Source organism: Aquila chrysaetos, chromosome 3, assembly GCF_900496995.4.
Source record: "Aquila chrysaetos chrysaetos chromosome 3, bAquChr1.4, whole genome shotgun sequence".
In the NCBI taxonomy this organism is placed as follows: domain Eukaryota; kingdom Metazoa; phylum Chordata; class Aves; order Accipitriformes; family Accipitridae; genus Aquila; species Aquila chrysaetos.
In genome coordinates, this window is record NC_044006.1 from 59,815,296 (window position 1) to 59,838,471 (window position 23,176).

Genomic DNA, 23,176 nt, shown 5'->3' on the forward strand with positions numbered 1-23,176 from the left:
CTAAGGTGTGCAAAACTAAACATCTCCACCTTCCGAGGCCCTTACAATTTTGATCAATGAGGAAAGAGAGAGGAATGATACTTGAGCTTAGAATCAGTGACAGAGACTATAATTAGCTGGTAACCAATAGGATCTTTGGTCAAATAAGAATGGCAGAGAAATCAGATTTGCCTCATATTACGATCAGGCTGACAATAGGTGATTTTCCTTCTTTAGTACCATAACTTAGATACACAGACTTCTATAAGAGCCACCTTATGACGACCCAGGAGTAATAATTTTGAAGGTTTGTTGTTTTTTTCCTACCACCTCATTGACATTAAAAAGAAAAGATAATATAACAGTTCAGGTTAATTTACAGAAGTATTGACCAGGGCTCTGTCCAAATGAACCTTATCCATCTTTAGATGTGATGATGAATCTCTGAATAAAGGTATTACAACTATCCAACAATCTCATTATTTCCTTTCCAAAACCAGACAGAAATGGAAATGAATTAACCAGATTCTGACATATCAGAGAAGAAACAGAGAAAAAAAAGGTGCTAAGAGCTCTCTTGCAGAAAAAGAGGGAGGTACGACTTCAGGACAAGTCTCGAGATTTACAGGTATGAGGCTCACTACTTACTGCTTGGGCCTCTCAGAAACCATCAGATGTGAATGAGAGGGGAGGGGCTGACATTTCTTTTTTATATTACTTGCCCTTCCTTGTGCCTACCTCCGTCTGCGTGTGAAAAAAATATTGACCTCCTCAGAGAGATCTAGTGATACATTCAGGAAGAAACCTACCCCAGTCACTTCTTAGTCAAGGAGATTAATCCTGCTCATGCTGTTTATTTTCACCCTCAACATGAATAGGGGTTGTTGTTGGGAGATGCTAACAAGTGCACATGAATTGTTCTGCCCAGCTCAGGCTTCCCCACCCTCCTTCCTCTGTTTCACATTGGAATTCAACCAGAGATTGCTCTTGGCTGACTCTCTATAACCCATGTTGAAGGACAGAAATGTTGGGATCACCTGATACTGCTAATAGTCTTACTTCCAGTTAACTTCAGTGACTCCTTCTCAAGGGGAAAATATTTGGGCACTCAAATGCAGGCTGAATAGCTGAAGTTAACTGGAAAAGTGTGCCAACTTTCTCCTGCAAAGCTTTTTCTACTTCAAAAGAAATCTTATAGCCACCGAGGACAGGCAAAAAAGACAACTTTAACAAAAGACTCCTGCAGAGACACGAGTCAATTAGCTATCTGGAAAGAACATGAAGCTTCACTAACCATTCCCCATCTTGATAAGAATCTATTTTTATGCCTAACTGGAAAACCAAAAGCAAAACTGAGAGGTAGCATGGATTACGAGAACTTGCATACTTGATGACTTTAAAATGAGCAAATGTTATTTGAACTTACTAGGAAAAACCCTCTCTTGGTATTCAAATTTTTATCACTATTAAATGGACTTTTTCACAACACTAGGTACTACAGCAACTTTCAAAAGGTTCAGTCACATAAGAGAATACATACACCCTTTGAGCAAGGCAGACCAATTAGCTACTTAACATTTAGAACTACTTGTTTTAACTTAAAATATTTTACAGTAGTTTATATAAGAAAGTTATCCTTTAATGTAGGCCTGTACATATTTTGTATATATTTGTCTCTTGACTAACACGGAATTGCAGATTGTTGTTCTTTTCAGCAGAAAGAGCATAATATAGAAACACAACCTGTCTTTCTAATGTACATTAATTTTAGGATACTCAGTTAGAAACTATGGTAAACTAATGTTTTTCCAGGCTATTCTCTTAGTATGATGGTACGACAAATTTTAATTTGGGAGGGTTGGAGGGTGGGGTAAAAAAATAAAAAGGAAAACACAACAGCAACAACAAAGAAAAAAACCCCAAACCTCCCACCCTTGAAGTCTACACTTGAAAAAGTGTACACACTAATGACACTGGCTTTGGGTAAAAAAAAAAATTTATACAGAGAAATATTTCCATATTCTGCAATAACCACTGGTCTTATCCATTTTAAGAAGTATTTTTAACTTGGGTGAACTCAGAGTCAATTCCATTTTCTTGGAATAGATCACTGCATGGCTATCAAGTGATGTGAGAAGTGAGCCCCCCCACCTTACACACATGGGATCTTTCATCTGTGTAATACACATCTATACATACATTTACTTTCGAGCAAGCTGGACTTTTGACCCTAAAAAGTATAATAAAGCTATAAATAAGTGCTTCATTATTAATTTCACTTACCTTAAAAGAAAACTGTACTGCAGATTCTGGAGGGTAAACTATGAAGTGTCTTAAGGTGAAGCCAAAACCCTGAGATGTCCTCCTTAGCACGACAGTTTTGGGACCAGGCCAAGAGAAAGTTTCTTCTTCCTCCGATGGTGATATAGCTTCACTCTGCTCTTTTCCATCTTTATTTTTTGATGCCTAAAATAAAAAAAACACACACAGAAGTCGTAATTTGGATCAATAAATAAATAAATCACTAAACATTCCTGTGCACTTGAGAAATGTAATTTCTCTTCCCATAACCAAAATAACTTGATGATCACTAATATTTTCAAAAGAAATGTGTACTGTAAAGCAGCATCCCTTACAGCATTACACCTCTGGTTATATCACTTACAGAATTACTCTTAAATTTTAAATTAAGTTAGATATTAAGAAAGTCAACATACAACAGTGAAAGACTCAAATGAACCACAAGAAATGTGTACAACTTGCATGTTTTATTCGCTTTCTACTTCAGATACAAACATGTGTCTTCTGGGACCCCATTTCTGGGCACACATAGCTCACACATATGTACAAAACCAACTCCTCTCTTCCTCACTTATAATGCAGACAGTTTTCTCAACTAGTATCTCCTCACTTAAAACAAATAAAACAGAATTGAAGAACATATACAATTGGTTAGGCTTCTTCAGCAAGACACATTTTTCCTCTAGTCATATCTTTGACTTCACCTTTGTTTTCTCCACCCTTAGCTACTTTCTCTGAACATTTCAGTATGCAAATTCTAAAACACACAAGTAAAAAAGTCTAGTTTCCTTTTACAGTCCTATTGCAATCACTCATCTCATGCAGAAATAAGACATTTTGGTTTTTTTTTTTCTTGAGGGTAATTTTATATACCTATGACTCAAGAAACACACTATTACAAAAACATTTATCTTCTCAGCCTTATATGAAATCTTCAATTTCAATTTTCAATGTGAGTGCCACACCACACACAACATTTCAAGTCAAAGGCAGAAAACATACAAAGAAAGCATGCAAAACCCTATGACCCTCCTCTAAATATTCTAGTTCAATGATGCATGAAACAAATTTAGATACCAGAGCCTATAGCCTATTCAAAGGGTATTCAAACAGAAATAATAGTCTTCTTGTCCTCCTGTAGCTCTGCTGCTGTGGCTCAGCAACTGGCTGATACGTGTCAGAATTTACTGCTTGGTTTTCTCCCTAGGCTGCTCCAAAATAATCCCTTTTGCTTCAGTCTTACACCTGGGATCTCAAACTGCAGTGCTTATCACCAACGTGGGCCCAGGCAACTCCAATCAACATCTACAGAGAAGACAAAGCATTTCCACTCTGAATACAATGATAGCAACACTATTACTATAAGGAAAATGTTGAGTTGCTTGGTGAGATAGTTAACCCACCAGAACAGCATTCTGCATTCAGGTATGTAAAACACAACACATTTCTACACAGATGCTATGGTTTGTCCTCGGAAACCCACATCTTGGTACATCCAACAGGGAGGACAAGGAAATACTCGCCAGTGCTTCAAAGACCAGCCTCCCTACCTCCAACAGTCCTGTTCTTCAGCAAGGAAGGACATACAAATGGAGAAGGGTCTTGGTGCTACAGCCAAGCCAAGAAATGGAGCCACTTCTGGAACCAGAAAACGCAGAGAATCTAGAGCAGCCTGACAGGACTTTGATGCTCTAAACAGCCTGGAAGGATTATCAGCAGATTTTGGAAAGAACAATGATAAATATCAAGGACTAGAACTCAGTCTAGTCTGTCCTCATCTATCATCTTCATTCACTTTTTCAAGTGTTAGTGTGAAACTGAGAAGACTGTGCAGTTAGATGACTAACAAATGAAAAATGAGTGAGAACTGTGGAATTGCCAAGATGATTGGCTTTAGTTTAAAGTTCAAGCAATGCAAAGATTAAGGTAAAAGTCACATAATCCTTTAGCCTAAGGATGAGGTTTGTTATTGAGATATTCCCCACCAATCTGCTCAGCTTCCGAACATGACAGCGGTTTTTCAGTTCTGCACAAATAAGTGTCCATTCTCAGCCTTTCAATCTCATGACATGAGCAGAAACTCGAGCCAGTAAGAACATTTTGATCTTAGTAAACTGGCAAAAGAAATAGCTCCTAATAAAAAAATATCACTGGCCTCTAAAAAATGACAGTGATTTCCTCTATTAAGTGATGGGCAGCAACCCATCTATTTAACATTTCCTTGCCATCTTTTGTTTCTCCTCTCAAATTTTTATAGGCAATGCTTGATACAAAAGTTTTGAACAATCATAAACAACCATAGGTATCACACAACATCAAAAAATGTTAATAAGCAAATACCTATCCTTATAGATATGTAAACAGCAAGCTTAAATGTAGCACTGAAAAATACCAGTCTGCAATATACTTGCATCTTTTTTCTGACAAAAACCTCCCTAATCAGCCAAAAGGTAATTTTAGTATGTGTAACAACTGATCACTGAAGTTCACATACAGGAATACTGTAATCTGAGTTCAAAATACAGTCATATGGAGGACCTGAGAAATGGGAGATGCAGCATTTGATTGTAGTGAGGAGAACCTCTGATTTCCTTGTAATTTCATGTAAGCTTTTAGCATTCACACAAGTTGCTGAACTAACAAGTCACTATTCATAAACAACGGTACTCCACAGTCAAATCATTATTACTTGAAAGAGCATGCCAGAAGTGAAAGGTTATCTTCATGCCGACCTTGGACCCCCTGCAAGGCCTGCCAACAGGGCAACAGAAAAAGCCAATATTAATAATAAATGTGAGACATGTTCAGTAACAGCAACTTTCAGCTACCACTAAGAACAAGATAGACTCTGAATTATAAAGAAAAGAGAGTCAACATCTGTTGAGTAACCCTGTGACATGTCCAGCCACAGCACACCCACCAGAATATCCGTTGCCAGAGAAGGCTTTAAAAAGGAACAAGAAAAGTTTTCAAAACCACAAATAAAACAGGGATGCAAGAAAGCAAGCAAGAAACAGATGATGTTTAGCATAAGCAAGAATACGTTACTGGAGACAGAGTTCCTGCGTGGTTTTCCTTACAAGCCAAAAATGATAGTAATCAAGTTATGAATACATAAATATCTCATATCTTAAGGTGATTTGTCTTTCGGGTTGACTCATTTGCACTTCAAGAGAATGAAAACTGAATGCTTGTACTGGGTTTGTGTGGCAAGGTTTTGGTAGCGGGGGGGTTACAGGGGTGGCTTCTGTGAGAAGTTTCCCCTATGTCTGACAGAGCCAATGCCAGCCAGCTCCAAGCACCTCTGGGATAACATATTTAAGAAGGGAAAAAAAGTTGCGGCAAGCACAGAAACTGCAGCTGGAGGAAGGAGTGAGAACGTGTAAGAGAAACAACCCTGCAGACATCAGCGTCAGTGAAGGAGGGGGAGGAGGTGCTCCAGGCACCAGAGCAGAGATTCCCCTGCAGCCCATGGTGGGGAAGACCACGGTGAGGCAGGCTGTCCCCCTGCAGCCCGTGGAGGTCCACGGTGGAGCAGATATCCACCTGCAGCCTGGGGAGGACCCCATGCCGGAGCAGGTGGGTGCCCAAAGGAGGCTGTGACCCTGTGGGAAGCCCGCGCTGGAGCAGGCTCCAGGCAAGACCTGCGGACCCATGGAGAGAGGAGTCCATGCTGGAGCAGGTTTGCTGGCAGGACTTGTGACCCCGCAGGGGACCCATGCTGGAGCAGTCTGCTTCTGAAGGACTGCACCCCGTGGAAGGGACCCATGCTGGAGCAGTTCATGAAGAACTGCAGCCCATGGGAAGGACCCATGTTGGAAAAGTTTGTGGAAGACCGTCTCCCATGGGAAGGACCCCATGCTGGAGCAGGGGAAGAGTGTGAGGAGTCCTTGTCCTGAGGAGGAAGGAGTGACAGAGACAAAGTGTGATGAACTGACCGTAACCCCATTCCCTGTCCCTCTGCGCCACTGGGAAGGGGTAGGTAGAGAATCCAGGAGTGAAGCTGTGCCTGGGAAGAAGGGAGGGGTGGAGGGAAGGTGTTTTGAGATTTGGTTTTAATTCTCATTACCCTACTCTAGTTGTTTGGCAATAAATTAAGTTAATTTTCCCCAAGTTGAGTCTGTTTTACCTGTGACAGTAATTGGCTGAGTGATCTCTCCCTGTCCTTATCTCAACCCACGAGCCCTTTGTTATATTTTCTCCACCCTGTCCAGCTGGGGCAGGGGGGGGGAGTGATAGAGTGGCTTTGGTGGGCACCTGGCCTCCAGCCACGGTCAACCCACCACAATGCTTTCTTTTATTTCCATTTCATATAAAATCTAACAAACCAAAGATTATTTTGCCATATTCCTTACTGAAGATCTGTATGTTTGTTTCTCTAATAGATTCAATGCTCAAAAGGGACATCAGAATGCATACAATCAAGTTCAAGGACTGAAGAATCCCAGGCTATTAAAAATTATTCAAGCATCATTTCCCTCAGGAGTTCTTCATACAACATTTCTGCACAAAGTATCTCAAAGCATCATTTCCTGTTATATGCAATTACAAGGACATAAAACAGATGCTTAAGTGCATTCTAAAATGCATACTTTGTTTTTAATATTGTATTTAACCCTTTTTTCTGAGCAATGAAAGCATCCATGAAAAATCAGATGGCATCTTAAAGAACTACATGAATCACTGGGAGCTTAACACACAATAACAGAATTATGTAAAATCAGTAAATAGCATTGATGTTTGTAAATTATACTATTTCCAATTAAAAATAAATCTCAAATCAATAATTCCCATTATATCAGGCTAAAAAAAAAATTTAAAAAAGGCGAACACATCCAACTTGCATGCTCTCCAAAGGCCATCTGATTTTTAATCTTCTGATCAAATTTACAGACAGACCTATATTGAACACGCTAAAAATCCTTAAGTGACAGTCATAGGTAATTGCAATACAAGCTATCAATAAAGAAGTGTCGTCTTGACTATCTAAACAGATAAATAGGTATACTCTGAGTTCTGAATACGGTCTTCATAGATGAATAACAGTGAACACAAGAAATAATTTATATATTGCACTATTGATTCTTGAAAAATCATTCAAGCCATTTTAAAGTTGGTGTGAGTAATCAATTCTCATCTTTATTTTATCTTTGTGTTCAGTATACAAGTTCAAAATTTTTTCTAAAGATGCTTAGGATTGGCATCCAGATTTGCTCTACACTTTTTTTAAATCTTTTTGGTTTGTTTTTACCATACAGAACACTTCACAAATAAATTATGTAAATAAAAGTCTCATTTTAAATGTAAGGGTTACCCAAACTACATTTTCTAGAGCCTAAATCTGTACTTAAAAAGAAAAAAAAAAAAAACAACAAACAACCCAACAAAAAAAAACCCCAGCAGACCAACCAGCAGACTTACCTATCAATACCTTAATAAGAGCATGGAGACAGCCTGTGCTAAGCAGGGCCTGCTTCAGCTACATTTAGCAATGTTCAACTTTTAGCTAGTCTACCAAGAAATGTGATACCTGAAAGAGCAGTTCAGCTAGATGGACATATGCTAAACAGAAAATGGGCTGATGTTACCTGATTTTATTGATTCAACAGCCATCATAGAATTTTTTTTTTATTTTACTAACTACTGACATAAGCCAGATGAAAAAAAGGATCTTGAATATAGTTATTAATCCCTAAAACCATCCCGAGACACCAACAGGATATTCCAAATGTTATAATGAATGCTGGGCTCACTTGAAAACAGTGCTATTTCTTGTATTGGGTAATTTATTTTCCCTAGTTTTTGTACCCAACTAGCTATTGCTTAGCTAACTGCCCCGTTAAATCTGCAATTTCAGAGAAAAAAGAAAGAGGCTTTTCTAGAACAGTTTGATCTTATCTTAATGTGACAAAGTATAAGTTCCTTTAAAAAGGTAACAGTTTAAAAAAAAAAAAAAAATCCTTTCTGGCTAAGCCTACAGAATGGGAGGAAAAAACCTGCCTCTATGGGCAAGAAAACATTACTCACAGAACAATGGCAAGTTTCACTGCAAGTCAGCCTTTGTTTCATTAATAATCAGGTTCTTCCACTAAGATTTTTAAATAAAGTTATAATAAGCCAGTGACCCTTTTAGTCTCAACCATATAGACAACTGCAAACCCCTTTGCTAGAAGCTTACAAAGTCAAATGAAACAACAATAAATATATACCTCAAAAAAAAATTTTTTTTGGTACACCCATCTGATCAGAAATGATGAAGCAAAGAAATGTATCATGCCTAGAGGACAACATGTCCCCTTGAACCTTATTTTCTCCTGTGGTCACAGACCTGGACTCCTGCATATAAGCAAACTCAGAGTAAAAGTTTAATCCATTGGAGAACGCGTGGTTCCCTGGTCCTCTGATACGAGAGAAAACAACCACAAACCCTCCAAAACACACAGCTCCTCTGTTTTCCTAAAACATGTAACATTTCCTTTAATAAACATACAAGACAGACATTTAAGACAGCCTAAGAAAAGGTTATACAACTTTTCTTTGAGATGCATTATCTCCATCCTCATTTGCAGTATAGGGAGGTATATCCAGCACCCAGAGAAAGCCAGCCAATGTTTTATCTTAGCACCTCAAAAGCAGGATCATTCACACAAGGTGTAAAGTGAGTCTTTTCGTTTCAGTTCTCAAGCTCATACATCAAAGATTTCAAGGGAGATGGGTCACATTTATAAAGACAAATACTATGATCACATACTGAAAGTCTCACGCCCTGGTGAGATAAAACATTTCTGATGTCTTTAAATCAAACTGGAATGTACAAACAGCATCTTATAGAGAATTAATTCATTCCCAGTAGAAGAAAGTAATTACTGACACAAAGGTGACACCTTAAGTAAATCCATCCTCCAGGTATTCAGGACACAGCTTTCTCCTCAAAACAAACAAGTGAGTTCCATCACTTTCAGCCTCCGCAAATATGTTCATCCCTTACTGAAAAAAAAAAAAAAAATTCCTGCAAAGAGGCCAGCAGGAAAACTGGAATGCAGAAAACCCAAAACCTACATAACAATTTTAGGCCTCCATGTCAAATACCCACTTGTTCAAACTTCTGACTGACTTTTATGCTCGACAAAATCCTGTAGTCTTCCCCTAAACAGGTAGGAAGGATGCTGCCAAGGATAGAAATTCAGGCAGGAAGTATAACCTGGCAGTATACGTACTGACAGCGTCCCTCCCTCAAGGAAATCTTCCATCATTTTCTCTCCTCACAAGGTAGCTAGAAGGTATAACCATGACTATCTCCAAACCCACGCTGATGGTCAGAAATCAGTCTGCCAAATTGGTGGGATAAAAGGAAACCTATAAAAATCCTAGATATATGATCTTTGATGCTAGCTGACACCATTAAAAAAAGGCATCTAGAATTTGCAAAAAGGAAGAGACAGAGAAAAAAATTGAGAAAAACATCAATTAAATATTTAACAATTATACATGCTAGACTTGTTATGAAACTTTAAGCTCAGTTCCAAAGGTATTATGCAGCAGTCACTCAAAGAAGCTGCCTCTTCTTTACTAACACCAAAATTAGCCTGTATAGTTTACTAACAAATCATCCCAAGCATTTCAGTATTTTGAGTATCAAACTGGAGTAATCTCTGACTCTTGTGTATATACTCTCCTCAAACTAAATTATTGTCACATTCAAACCTGCCATTAAGCATTCCTGTGATTTTTAATTTATTCAGAAAGCGCATCTTTTTTCTTGTCTACCTTATAGAAATACAAACATTAGTGAGGCATGGCTAAGTGTAATCACCTCCTGTTCATATGTCAAATAGAACTTTGCTAAGTAGAAATAAATCACTATAATGTTAATAAAAGCTTCCCTCTATCCAATAATGAGTTCAACTCTCAATATACAACTTACATGCACTACAAATTCATAGTACAACATATACAACACAACAGTATATACAATTTATTTATGTAATTGCTGACATTTACGATGTGCTGACACATACTTTTTATTAACAGCACTTCACTAAAAGTAGACACAACCACAACATAGCAGATTGGAGTGAAAAGTAGTTCAGGATGAATTGGCCTTTATCTACAGAGTGACACTGCAGAAGCATACCCTGAACAGAAGAATCAGGCAGTTTGAGACAGAGACATACCGAAGCACAGAAGAGGAAAGTGTTTCTTACTCCAGAACATCCTTAAATATTCCTCCATTCTTTTGCAGAACGGGCCCCACGGAAATGGATCCCACCCAACAGACTGTGCTGGACCTACTGACTGGTAGCAAGACCCTCAGAGCATGAGACAGAAGGTATCTGTCTCCATCCTGTCCACTTCAGTGCTATGTATTTAAGAAAGGTGCAGGAAGGACTTGGTTGCCCAATGCTAGTAACTGCTGAGCCTGTTTTCAGTAGTTATCAAGAGGAGGCTGCCTTGCCATGAAGCACCTGAAACTGGAAATGAACCTGTAAACAAGCCCTCAAAGCTCAAAAGAACAAACAGCTACAGAACCACTCTCGCCACAAGAGAAAGCTGAGACGTGGAGATAAACGGAGCATCAGTCCTCACACATACAACCATTAGCAGATAGCATTCACAGAGACAGATAAAACTGGTCAAGTCAGGGCCCTCTCTCTGGGGCCATTGCTAACAGCAGAAGATAGTCTCCTTTTGGAATTGGGAGGCACAGCTCTTTTTCCATGCAGCAGCTCTTCATGAAGGGGGGGGGGGGGGGGGGGGGGGGGGGGGGACGGGGACGACAAGTCTCCAGAGGAAGACTTCTCCAACTTCTCCAACTCCGAAACTCAGGAAAACGTCAGCTCTCAGTCACCAGGGGAACCCATTCATCTCTTATGGGGTGGTGTTACACATACATGAAGTGCAGGATATTTGCTGAGACTCCCCAACACTAACATTTCTCTTGAGTTGCAGCTGAGGGGGATGCAGTAACTGGAAAGGATAATAAAGGCAAACAAACCAAAGAACTGAACTATCTCTCTAGAACATCCAAATCCTTTATGACTCCAGATGCAGAGAAAGTTACCACAATGAAGTTTCAATATCAAACAACAGGAAAACAGAAGTAACTTATTAGTGATTGCCACAAGACTAAGGGCAAGGATGGGCAATGCCATTTCTCCATGTTTGCTGCTCACCTTGGTTGGTCATGTGGGCCCTGAGTGGCCACCAGCAGCAGCAAGGCAGTCTCTGTGAGCAGCTCTCCCTCACTCAACCCCCAAATGGGTCTTGCCGATAATGATAACGAGACATTTCAGAGCAAGGGCAAGGCAATAAAAATGTGAACATCACTCAATGGTGTGATTTTTATCATTTTAATGCGCCATTAGGGCACTAAGCCCAGGTGGCCACAGCAACAGGTCCTTTTTGGGGGACTAACCAAAGTTAATTCAGGTATTTGCTAGGAGGTGGTCCTGGCAGCAAACCTACCGCTTTCTTTTAGGAGTCTGAATCCCACCCAGATGGAATACAAGCCTGGAATACTCTTTTAATTCAATTACAAAGGCAGTGGCTGCCTGTCTGCAGCAGAAATTGGTGAGGACGCCAGTGCAGGCATCGAAATCCATCTCAGAGCTGAATAACCCAATTCAATAAAATACATAAAATCATGTCCTCAAACCAACCCCAGGTAAGGAGAGAGGCTCAAGAAAGCAATACATGACTACTCCGAATGTATGAAGTGAGAAATCTGCAACCTTTCAAAAACAAAGTGTCTGTGCCAGCATGGCAGATGGCTGGGAGGCACAGGGAAGGAGACATGCATTACTGCCATGCACCATGCAGGCTACAGAGCTGGCTTGGGGGTGGAAGAAGGACAGAGGGACACATGTTCCTGTGTAGTTTTATAACTACTGTTGTAGTAAACACAATCATTCAAAGGAGAAACAGTATTTTCAAGATAAAGGATTTCAGTTCTCAAAAAGGTCAAAGCACACACAGAAAACAAACAATAAAAACCTCCACACATGCAGCTTATTACACAGTTTAAGCTTTCCTTACTGTGCTCTACTGTTCATGAAAGGCTGCTTGGTAAAGCACGATGGTGCTCGTGTCAAGTCTCATCACTGCTCCACAAGACCTGAAAAGCAAAGCTGAAAGCTGTCTACAGCAACCTTTACTTTTCTCCCTCACCTTAAAATGCTCACATGTTTATATTGCATTTCTCCCCCGAACTCAAATACAGAAAAGCAAGAAGGGTTAGAGACTGCCTATGCCTGAAAAACTTAATCTTCTTGATTTGAAATCAAGTCCCTCCATCACAACACAAGTAACTAGCTTTACACTGGCAAACCACTTTAGGATTTAGTGACATGTGTCAGTCTGAAAAAGGATGATCTCAAGAATGTCACTTCCATGTGTCCATTCAACTGAAAATTGTTCAGTTTACCTGGCTCTGTATTAAACTACGCAGTGACACCAAATGGCTCTGTAAACTGAGCCTAGCTGGACATACTTCCTTGAATGAAAGGAACATGCAGCTTCCCAGGCCAGGGGAGATCCATAAAGTTTTTCTACTTCGAAGCAGGGAGAATCCCAACCTACCAAGTCTGGCTAGATTTGAAGTAGCTTTTTTTAAAAAAAAAAAAAAAAAAAAAAAAAAAAAAAAAAAAAAAAAAAATAGAACAAGCTCTGGTTTTCTTATACTGTAGTTCTGATACTTGGACTTTTTGCACTATGCTCTTAACTTCACCAAGAGAAAGATCAGGTCTGGCATGACTAGTGCTCCACCACAGCTCAAACAGGACTTCTCCAGACTTAGCACCTCATCACCGAATTATGCAAATGTATACATAAACTTATCAGCTCTCCCTTTAAACACTAGATACTAGCAAGTTTAGCATACTTCAACTGATTAAAATTATCCTTATCTACCATATAAATGTCTATTTTATTTTTATACATATATACACACACAAAAGTATATTGTATTTTGTGTATGTGCGCCTATATACACACGTTTCTAGTACCTTGTCCACATCCAAAAACTGTACTACTTTACCAAGATTCTTTTCAAAGCTAATGACATGCACTTCAGTGTAGATCATGCCTTATACTTCCACAGAGTAACAGTCAATTTCAAGCAACAGGACCAAGAAACAGAGTAAGTAGTACAGGGACTTCATAGGACAGAGATGCAAACAATATGTTTTTGTTTATATCTTGCATTTAGTGTTTACAATAATAAACATAGAGCTCATAGTATTAAATTTAGTCAGAAAAACATTAAAACCAAAAAGGAATTGAGAGCTTCCTTGTTTTCTTATAGGCTCATTAGCAAAAGCCTCCCCTCTTAATAGCTACATCCTTAAACTGGAAAGAAAGGAAACATCTGCAGGGCTGGTAGCATAACAGCAAAATGTCATGTGATCTTAATTTAGCTAAATTGAAGCTTTTCCTTCTCTGCTTGTTCTGTCGTTGCTTGTTACGACTAGGAAATGCTTTGTCCTCACCTTACAGTCTAATCTGGAAATATCAGAGACTGAGACGAAGAAAGCATGTTTCTGCCCCTCAGCATTGAAGCAATGTTTGAGGTTAGTCCATGCATGATAAAAGAACCTTCTCAGCAGTCTGACAGAAGTGATAAAGAGTGGTTTGCACAGAGTCATCGCCTGTCAAGGGCTGCCTTACACTGCTTCTTTCAGCCTATGGGAACTTTTTGATAGACCAAAGAATACGAGCTGCCCCATGACCCACTCTGCTTCCTACAAATGGGGAGAGAACAATAAGAAACACTGCCAGTGTCCCCAGCCAAGTACACTACTGAAAAAAATAGGAATGAGTTGCAGCGAAGTTTGTACCCTTTTGCTTTCTAGGATAACGTGGACTTTATCAAACACACAACATACCAGATAGCTTCCACTACACTCACCAGACTATTACAACATACCTATTTACATGTGAAACAGTTTTGCAGAAACCATTAAGAAAAACAAATTCATTGCACAGAGCAAAACTCAACCTGTGCAGACCCCATTTCAATACCCAGATGCACCACAACTTTAAACTAATGTCAGCTCTGAAACTATCTAATGTTTCCTGCAGTTCATACTGTTTCTCTCCACCATAGCCAGAGACTGTCTCGGTTCAAAAAATTATCAGCTCTACAATGGACACAGTTTAAGTTGGCCAAACCACCCAAGAGAGCACCCACTTTTCCACAGCCTCTTTGTCCCTGTGGCAAACATCTGGGCTTGGACTAGGCTACTCTATGATACAGCTACAATGCTGAGCAAGGGCTTTACTTTGTGGGCTCAGCAGCGTGACAGAAATATACCTTACACCTGCTCTCTATCAAATATGAGGTTGATCTTCTCTTACTGAAGCTACTGAACTTTTCACCATAAACAAAGTATGTTCATTCCTGTTCTAAAAACAAGAAAATGCAATCATTTAGAGACTAGCCACACCACTTCATCTGCCTAAACATGTCATCGTACCTGCTGATAATTCAAGCTGCTAAGATCATTCAATTCTGCAATATTGCAGCTCTACTTAACAGATATGTCTCTGGGCTGCCCAAAGCCAAAAGGAAAACTTTGGAAGATCAGGGAATTGACCCTCAATGTTAAAATCCAAATTGTCACCCTAAAAACATTGTTACTGCAAGTGAGTTGTTATTCCGGAGTCTGACTCCATTTGCAAAAGATTAACCTAGACACATGGGGAGAGTTTTAAGAACGACTGACTTGAGAGAAGAACTATTCATATCAAGCCTAAACTTCTTAGGAAGTTTAACATAGAGAACATGGCTCAAAACACCACAAACCTTGTAAGACCAAGGGGTCAAGATCCTTTACATCCCCACATACACAGCTTCCCTCCTCAAAAATAATCTCTAAATATACAGCTTGAGCTACTCAGTGTTAAAACTTTCTAATACAGAGACTATTAATAAACTCCTGCAGACAAACTCACCACTTAAATATAATAATCCTGGTCCTGTGTTTCAAGATATTTAATTTGAACATACAATATAATGTGCAAATCAATGCACTGTTAAGTTTTAAAAGCCTTAAACTAAGAAGTGAAAAGGCTTGAGTTTTGTAAAAAAAAAAAAAAATTTAGCATACACAGATGCAAAGCCACATATCCAATCACCCAAGTTAAATTATTTCAAAATCCTAAATTCGTAATCTATTGCACATACACAACAGAAGAAGAAAAGCAGCTTTTTCAGTGAAGAACTTAAATTATAAAGATAGAATGCACAGGAAGATGCTTAAAAAAGGACTGTGAAGTCATTAACCTAAAAAACAAACAAACAAACAAACAAACAAACAAACAACAAAAAAAAACCCCAAAAACCCAAACCTTAAATCTTACTGCACAGAGGTGAGATATCACTAAGAGGATAAAGAGGAGAAAGTTGCCCACAGGATTTTCAGTTTAGCTGCAAATCCAGCAGCTTTTCAACATTGACTTATGATGTAATCATACGTGACCTGTGTACTTCCTCAGTTTGCACTGAATATGCCAGTAAGGAATGGTGGATATAGATGACTAAATCTACATTTGTATCTCTCTCTGGAGGTTGGGGTGGGGAGAGAGAAGAAATCTATTTTAACACAAATATATTTGCTTCTTTAAGAGCTACCTGTCTTTGCATGCCTATTACTACAGCTTGAATTGCGCACTGTTGCTGAGTTACTTCCCTGTATGTCTGCACATTACTAAATGTTTCTCCAGCAATGTGAATTCCCACAATGAATAAAGCCACCAGCTATTTCCTGCGATGATTTTACACCTTTTACTCAATAAAACTGAAAACATCACACCCTGTACTGCTATGAGACAAGATTTTTATCATACTCCCCCCACCCCGAGGCAGCAGATAAACAGAAGTAAGAGCACAGTAAGGTAACATAAATATCACATTTCAAAACCGTTATCAACTGCAAATATCTCACAAGGAATGCAGCCGCCTTTGTTATTTCATCCTCCAAGTGACACATTTGGAAGACTGAAAAGCTTTTTTAGTGTTATCGGAGATTCTCCGAAGGAAGGGAAATAGCTGCAGTGCAGCAGCTGCTGCAGTACTGCTGTGTTCTGGGGCTTGAAGGCAATGTGAGAGCCAGGCTTGCACTGCAACATCTCATTCTCACATATTGCCTCACAGAAAATATAGCCTGCAATAATAAGCTCAAGTTAAAAAAATAGAAATTAGAGCTCTTGGCTGCTATAATGTCACAACATACTAACGTACTTTCATGTACATCAATATAGCCTTTGATGAGAAGGTTCCTCCAAGCCCAACAACTTCCATGGTCAGGCCCACCCAGCACAATGAAATTTGACCAACTGTAAGTTTACAGAACTTTGCAGAATACCTCTCTGGCTGAGAAACCGAAGATTTAAGTATTTACATGGCTGAAAGAACATTATTGTTACTTTCAGAGGTTAGGATGTAGCAATGAGATAAAAAATAAAAGCCAGATGTTGTTCAGCAAAGAACCAATGAGAACAACACATGAGAAGATCTGCTCTCAAACTAATAAAAGCCTGCTTAGAGCACAGTGATGACCTATGCTGTTTGCAGGTAAGAAGACAACCTACATTCAACTTGTGGCCTACTGTTCTCTATCTAACACTTGAAAGCAAGGTATTTGTGACACAAGGAGAAAAAACACCAAAACTGTCGTATCATCTACTTTATATTACCTACCAGTAATTCTTCCAACCATCTGAAGAAGTGGTATTTACTGTTTTAGACATACTTGTTCTAATAAATCCCACCACGGCCACAAGGTGAATAGAGATACCAAGCATCTCAGGAGTTGACCCACATGCCAAAGGCTGATAAAGGATGTCCTTACAAGGACAGTGGGGGTAGCTGCTTCTGTATCTTACTGAAGATGAACCTAGTTGTTATGTTACTGAGAAAAATATTACTTAACACTTCCATACATTTATTGAAGAACTCCTCTTACTTGGACCACAGCTAGTATACTAAGTTACGATTCTCAGACTACAACTCCATAAACACCAGACTATCAACAGAAAAAAAAATTTGCCTTAGCTTTTTTTTTTGAAGACATTCTCTCTCTCTCTTTAAGAAAAAGCACTAAAAATTCCTTGTTTACCAAGACCAGACTATATCAATAATAGGACTAATCATCTATGACACTGTTGGGTCAGTCTGGGTAAGTACAGACACAAATCTCCACATAAATCTATTTACAGTGGTCTCCCACAGGATACAAGCTTTTTACCTGCTACTCTCCTTCTCTAATCCTACATTTGCAACCACCTTGAAGTCCTAAATTGCCCATAAGACTCTCACACTTGCATCTACCTCACATCCCACAAGACAAGTCACAGGCAACACAAAAAAGAAGCAAGACACTTTGGTACTTTGCAATAACTCATTTTAAGAAAGATTAGAAGATAGGTAATGAAGCTGTCCCATGAACAAAGAGTGAAAGATGAAAAATTGCAGGCAATTTGGTTTATTTTTGTAGTCTTACATTACCGCAGAAGGCTTCTGAGTGATTATTCATGGATCACCACATGACAGCCATCAATCCCATATAAGGTTTGAACTAAAAACTGTAATTCATTGATGTCAAAAGAACTACACTGATTTGCATCATCTAATAATTTGATTTTAGAGGTTTCTGTTTTAGTACAAAACACTGCATATCCTTTGAAAACATTCTGATATACACAACAGCTTGCTGTATCAGAGTGCAAAGGGCAACTGTCTGCAGTCATAGTAACTTTCATGCTGCACTGTGAAAGTACTTCTAAAATCTAAATTATCATAGTAGACAGAAGAAAATATTCCTGCCTATTTCATACTTGTTCACTTCCTGTTTTAAAAACCAAACTTTGGGAAATGCATGTGCGGGGTGGGTGGGTGAGCAGTAAAAACAAAAGAAATCCTTAGAAGACTCTGTAACCTGATTTGAGAAATTATTAGTAACACATACAGACAATTAAGTAAGTTTGTATTTTCTTCTTGAATATATATTTCTGATGACTCTTTGGAAGAAAACTTGTTTTCCTATAAGGCAAGCCTTTAACTCAGCTCTCAGATCACAAGCAGTAATTCCTCCCCTGATGTTTTAATGGGGTCAAGATGGATGGAAATCGCCAAAAAAGCTGCATAACTTCTGCTAATTCAAGGATACCACAAGCCAAACCAGAGTTGCGCTTTGAGGTTACGCTTGAGAAAGAGCTGTTAGCCTCAGACTTCACAGATCACCCATCTGTTTTCTCACCAGCAGCATGCTTAGACACTGCTAGATGGAGAACGTGGAGAGCAACACTGCTGTATGAAGCAGCATGTCTCTCTCGCCACGCGTGACTGCTTCCACTTCTGCCATGGCATTTCAATGCATTAGGAAGAGAGTGGCTGCACTGTAATATCCCATAAATGAACTTTCAGCTTCATTTCAAAGAAAAATATCAACAGCAACTCATTAAAATATGTAGTTTACAGCGACTTTACTTCAGTTAAAAAAAAAAAAAAAAAACAAAACAACAAACCAAACCAAAACCCAACAAACACAGCAATTGCATATTCTACTTAAATAATAAGATCTAGCAAGATCAAACAGTTCAGCAACATCTCTACCTCAAGCATGCAAGTAATTTGAAGTATATTGATCTAAGGCTTGGTTTTTCTTTCCAGCTTGGTAAGAGTTTTTCGGTTAAGTGAACCCTGTTCTGGGGTTGGGGGGGGGTTGTTGGTTGGGGGGGGGTGTTTTATTTTGGGGGGGGGGCTGCGGTGGGGGTGTTGGGTTTTTTTTGTGTTTTGTTTTGGTTTTTTAAAAGCTTTCACTTCAATCTGCTTGATAAACAATCCCCCTTTCCCTTCCCTCTAGTTATATCAAACTCATTTTAAAACTTCACAGGACTGCCCACATCATGAACCAAGCCTTTTGTTATTTCTTCTTGATTTCTCTGAAGTATGGGAAGCAATTGTCATATTGAATTTACCCATACAGGTGAATTCTTACATATGTGTAAGCAAACTAGATCAAACTTAGTGAAACAGTTAAGCATCTGTGAAAATTAAGACTCTAAGAAAATGCTTCAAGTTTCCTCTGTTTTTTTGAATTCAACAGAAGAGCCTTTCTTAACCTACAACATTAAGTAGATGACTCAAAACCCCCAGACATTGTGAATCAGCTTGTGCATCATTTAAAAAACAAAAAACCCCCAACACGCTCCAAAAGAAAAAATGGGGGGGGGGGGGGGGGGGGGGGGGGGGAGAACCCAAAACAAAAAAACCACAAACCAAACCCACAACAACACACAGCAATATATTTTCCCAACTAAGCAGTCTCAGTACAGACATGACATACAGGGGTTGTTTGTATTTTAAATAGCATATTGTTTCAAACGACTTCTATGTATGGTGGGAATATTCTGAATCACCTGCCTCTAGTTACTGTACTGGAACTGCAACTTTGTAAGAAGTGCTTACCTTCCCCTTAACCCCACAGAAGAATAAAATAAATTTTCTTCACTGACTGGCTGAATGTTATATGAGAAATACAGGTAATACCTAGAGTACCTTGAAAGTAGTATTACAGCTCCATACAGTATTTTAAATCCTTTAGTAAGTGGATTCTATTTTAAAACATTTCCATTCAAAATCCAGACAGGTGGGGTTTTTTTTCCTCCAGTTCTGCAGTCAGTCAATTAGACTTAAATCTGTCCATATCCTGTGGAAATTTATTTTATCCTGTATGTTTAAAAAAAAATATGTAACAACTTCCCCTCACACTATTTGTTTTAATCATATTCATGATCAAGTATTTTGAAATAGCCAAGATGTTTGAGTCCTTTTAAAAGAACAGGAAAACAAATCAGCTTCATATTTATTAAAAATGCAGTTTATCCTGGCATATCTCCCCCTTCCTGTATGTGATATTTATCTTTTTGTGCAATTCATGAAGTAAAACCCCTCAAAGCTTAAGACTCTAAGAGAACAATCTAAAGCACTCAAAGTGTTAAAAAAAGCAAATACATAGTCAAAGCATGCTTTGTACACTTAATAACTCTAGAAAACTCCCTTAGTAAATGACAACATTTCTAATACTACATCTTCAGTAGGATTGGGGGCAGGGAGAAGAGATCAACCGAGCATTTTTGTTTTTCCCCTTATACTAAATTACACAATCATATTAAAGCACGTAAGGATAAGCAAACAACAAACCTGACCGCTCCACGCACAATACAGGTTACATAGGAAACTCCAGTTGTGATTGATCATCCAGTTCAAAATCCTGAACTGGGCCATGTCTTGCTATAGCGCAGACTGCTGCTGTGCTCTGACTCAGCTTTTGTCCGGGTGATCCTCGAAGATATGAGCGCTATGCAGTAAATGACATTCAGGAACAAGGACCTTCCTTCCTGTTCAGTCTCCCTTCCCACCCCAACCATGTGTCAACTCAACAAGATAAACTGACAGAACTGCATAACGTTCTTCAAAATAATACTTCCGAAGCTGCCAAATTACACGTTCTTGGAAAAAAAAAAAAAAAAGGGAAATAAGAACATCCTAAGACATCTCACTAAAGCAAACACAGAAAGGCACACACAAACAATGCTTGTTCTTCCCCCGCTGCCCTTTCATTTCTGCTGCTGCTGAAACCAGTCTGAATACCAACAATTTAGTATAATAATTGATTATCATATGAATCTTAAACTTGCTTAGGTACAGTTATGATGATGGCTTCTGTGTTTTCATGAGACCCAAAAGCTTAGGGCTACTATTTTAAACACAGCACAATACAAGCAACTTTTCAAAGTCAGGAGAACTTCACAGTTTTCATAAAAATTAAATGGGTTCATCTACGTCAGGGTCTTAAATGGCAGACTCCCCTTTAAACCTATCGAGTACCGTTAGCATTGCACAGAAACTCTGTCTGCCTCTTGTAATGAAGGATAACAGCCCTATTGATAGGAAAATGAAAGATGCAACACCAGAGAGATCCTGAGAAACCGCAGAAATACTGGAAAAGTTTCTTTCTTCCTTCACGTATTTCTTTTTTGCAATCTGCAAACAACCACCCTATTTCAGCATGCACCTCACCTTCTGTGTCTTGACTGCCTACCTTGTATTCCCCCTTCCCCTTCAAAGGGGAGATTCAGAAACATAGGAAATGTGTTTCCACAGAAACATACACACTTTACCTGATGATTACATGAACTACTAAACTACTCACAGAAACAACTTACCACAATAATCTGCAGTTTAAACACCACAATTAACTAACAAATGCTTCAGAAACAGACAGACAAGGCTTCATCTACCAGCTGTAGCTCAAAATAATTTAAAACTAGATTGTGTTATTTGTTGAAAGTGTGCTTGAGATCCCAATCTACTGATAGAAGAAGGAACCCAAACCTTCTGACCTGAAGCCAAAGAACAAGCAGAGACAGCCCTGCAGAAAACAGGCCTCAGGGTGCCCCCATTCCCAGCCTCAGCAGCTCCTTCAGTAAAAGCACAATAAGGATAACACAGGAGATGAGACACATATGAGAAGGGCAGCCTTCTGTCTGCATCAGCACTCATGCTCTGCCTCAAAGAAGAACATCTGTGAGATGCAAAAGACTTTTTTTATCTTGAGAAAGTATGGAGGAACAGCTACAGAACAGGTGCCCAATTCACCCTTTGGTTCAGTAACAGCCAAATGACTGAAAAGTACTTGAAATGTGAAAGAAAATCTGTGCTATAAAAGCAGCCTGGAAATAAAACAAACTTGTACATGAGGGTCAAACAAATGGTGTGGCCAAATAGCAGCTTCTAACTTTGAGAGTGTTATACAAATAAGGCCTCATTTGTTTTAACCAAACCAAAGAAAAAAATTCTTGTTCTAATTTCTCATCCCAAATGCCCTGAGAATTAATGCCAGAGTCCAAGCCAACCTCTTTCTTTCTCAGCAACGTGAGCAATCTGCAAACTTCCAAGACACAGTCATGTACAACAAATCTATTCTGGTTCATTTTAATATGTACATGGCAGAGATTCTCTGTTATCCTTACAACACCTAATTACAAAAAAGGGACAACTAATATGAGTACAACATGGCACAAAATGAACGTGGCCTCAGAAAAAGCACTTAAAGAAAGGGATTAAAGAGCTCGAGATATTAAAACAATAAAATCTCCTTGTACAAGTTAAATGGTCTGCGCTGAAGCAGCCTGTGCTGACAAGAAGTATCCTGCTTAGCAACTATTACTAGGTGGAACAGATACACTTCCTCACAACAGACATCATAACTATCCAAGCTTGAGAAATCTTGGAGACAGAGAATGTTTGGGAATGTCTTATGGAGTGGTTAGTTACTGCAGAGATGCTGGAGCAGAATGAGGCAGCAAAGTCTCCAGGACAGCAACACTGGAATGAGGAAGGACCCAGCACCCTGCAGGACCAGCAGCAGGGATGCTGGCAGAATGTGTGGGGCAGCCGACACATGGCTGGAAAAGCGGTCTGCTGCACATTATCTGCACCCTGGAAAAATGCTGTCATCAACTAAATAAGGTAGAGGGAAGAAGGGAAAGGGGGAAAGGAGATCTGGAAAATTAAGAGAAGATTGCTGTTCTGTACTAAACCCAACATCAACCAGGTTCTTCTTAAACAGTATTTCAGTACAATTCTGCAGTGATCGGTTTCATTATCAACTATCTACTTTAAGATCCATAAAGTATTACTCAGTATTTATTCCCTACAAAGTACTCAAACTCCTAATAAAGTATTCAACATATTAGAAGCCTCCTACTGTACAGTATGATATATAAAAAAAGTCCATTAAACCTCAGAAACAAATTTGTGCAACTCTTCCCATAAAATCAGCAGCCATTATTAACCTGTGACTTTTTGGCATTCATTTTCAAATCTGTTTTA

General features: G+C 39.0%; 1 protein-coding gene across 7 annotated transcripts in view; it reads right to left on the minus strand.

Annotated features, from left to right (window-relative positions):
• The window catches only part of ARHGAP21 (Rho GTPase activating protein 21), a 125,172-nt gene that overhangs the window by 69,249 nt on the left and 32,747 nt on the right, over positions 1–23,176 (minus strand). For 3 of the 7 annotated variants that reach the window (XM_030008519.2, XM_030008518.2, XM_030008517.2), the window contains exon 3: positions 2,263–2,445. In XM_030008519.2, coding sequence (XP_029864379.1) covers positions 2,263–2,445 — 183 coding nt within the window. Of the gene's footprint in view, positions 1–2,262; positions 2,446–20,482; positions 20,630–23,176 lie in introns of those variants that run through there. The other 4 variants (XM_030008515.2, XM_030008514.2, XM_030008521.2 and 1 more) reach the window with 2 other exon arrangements.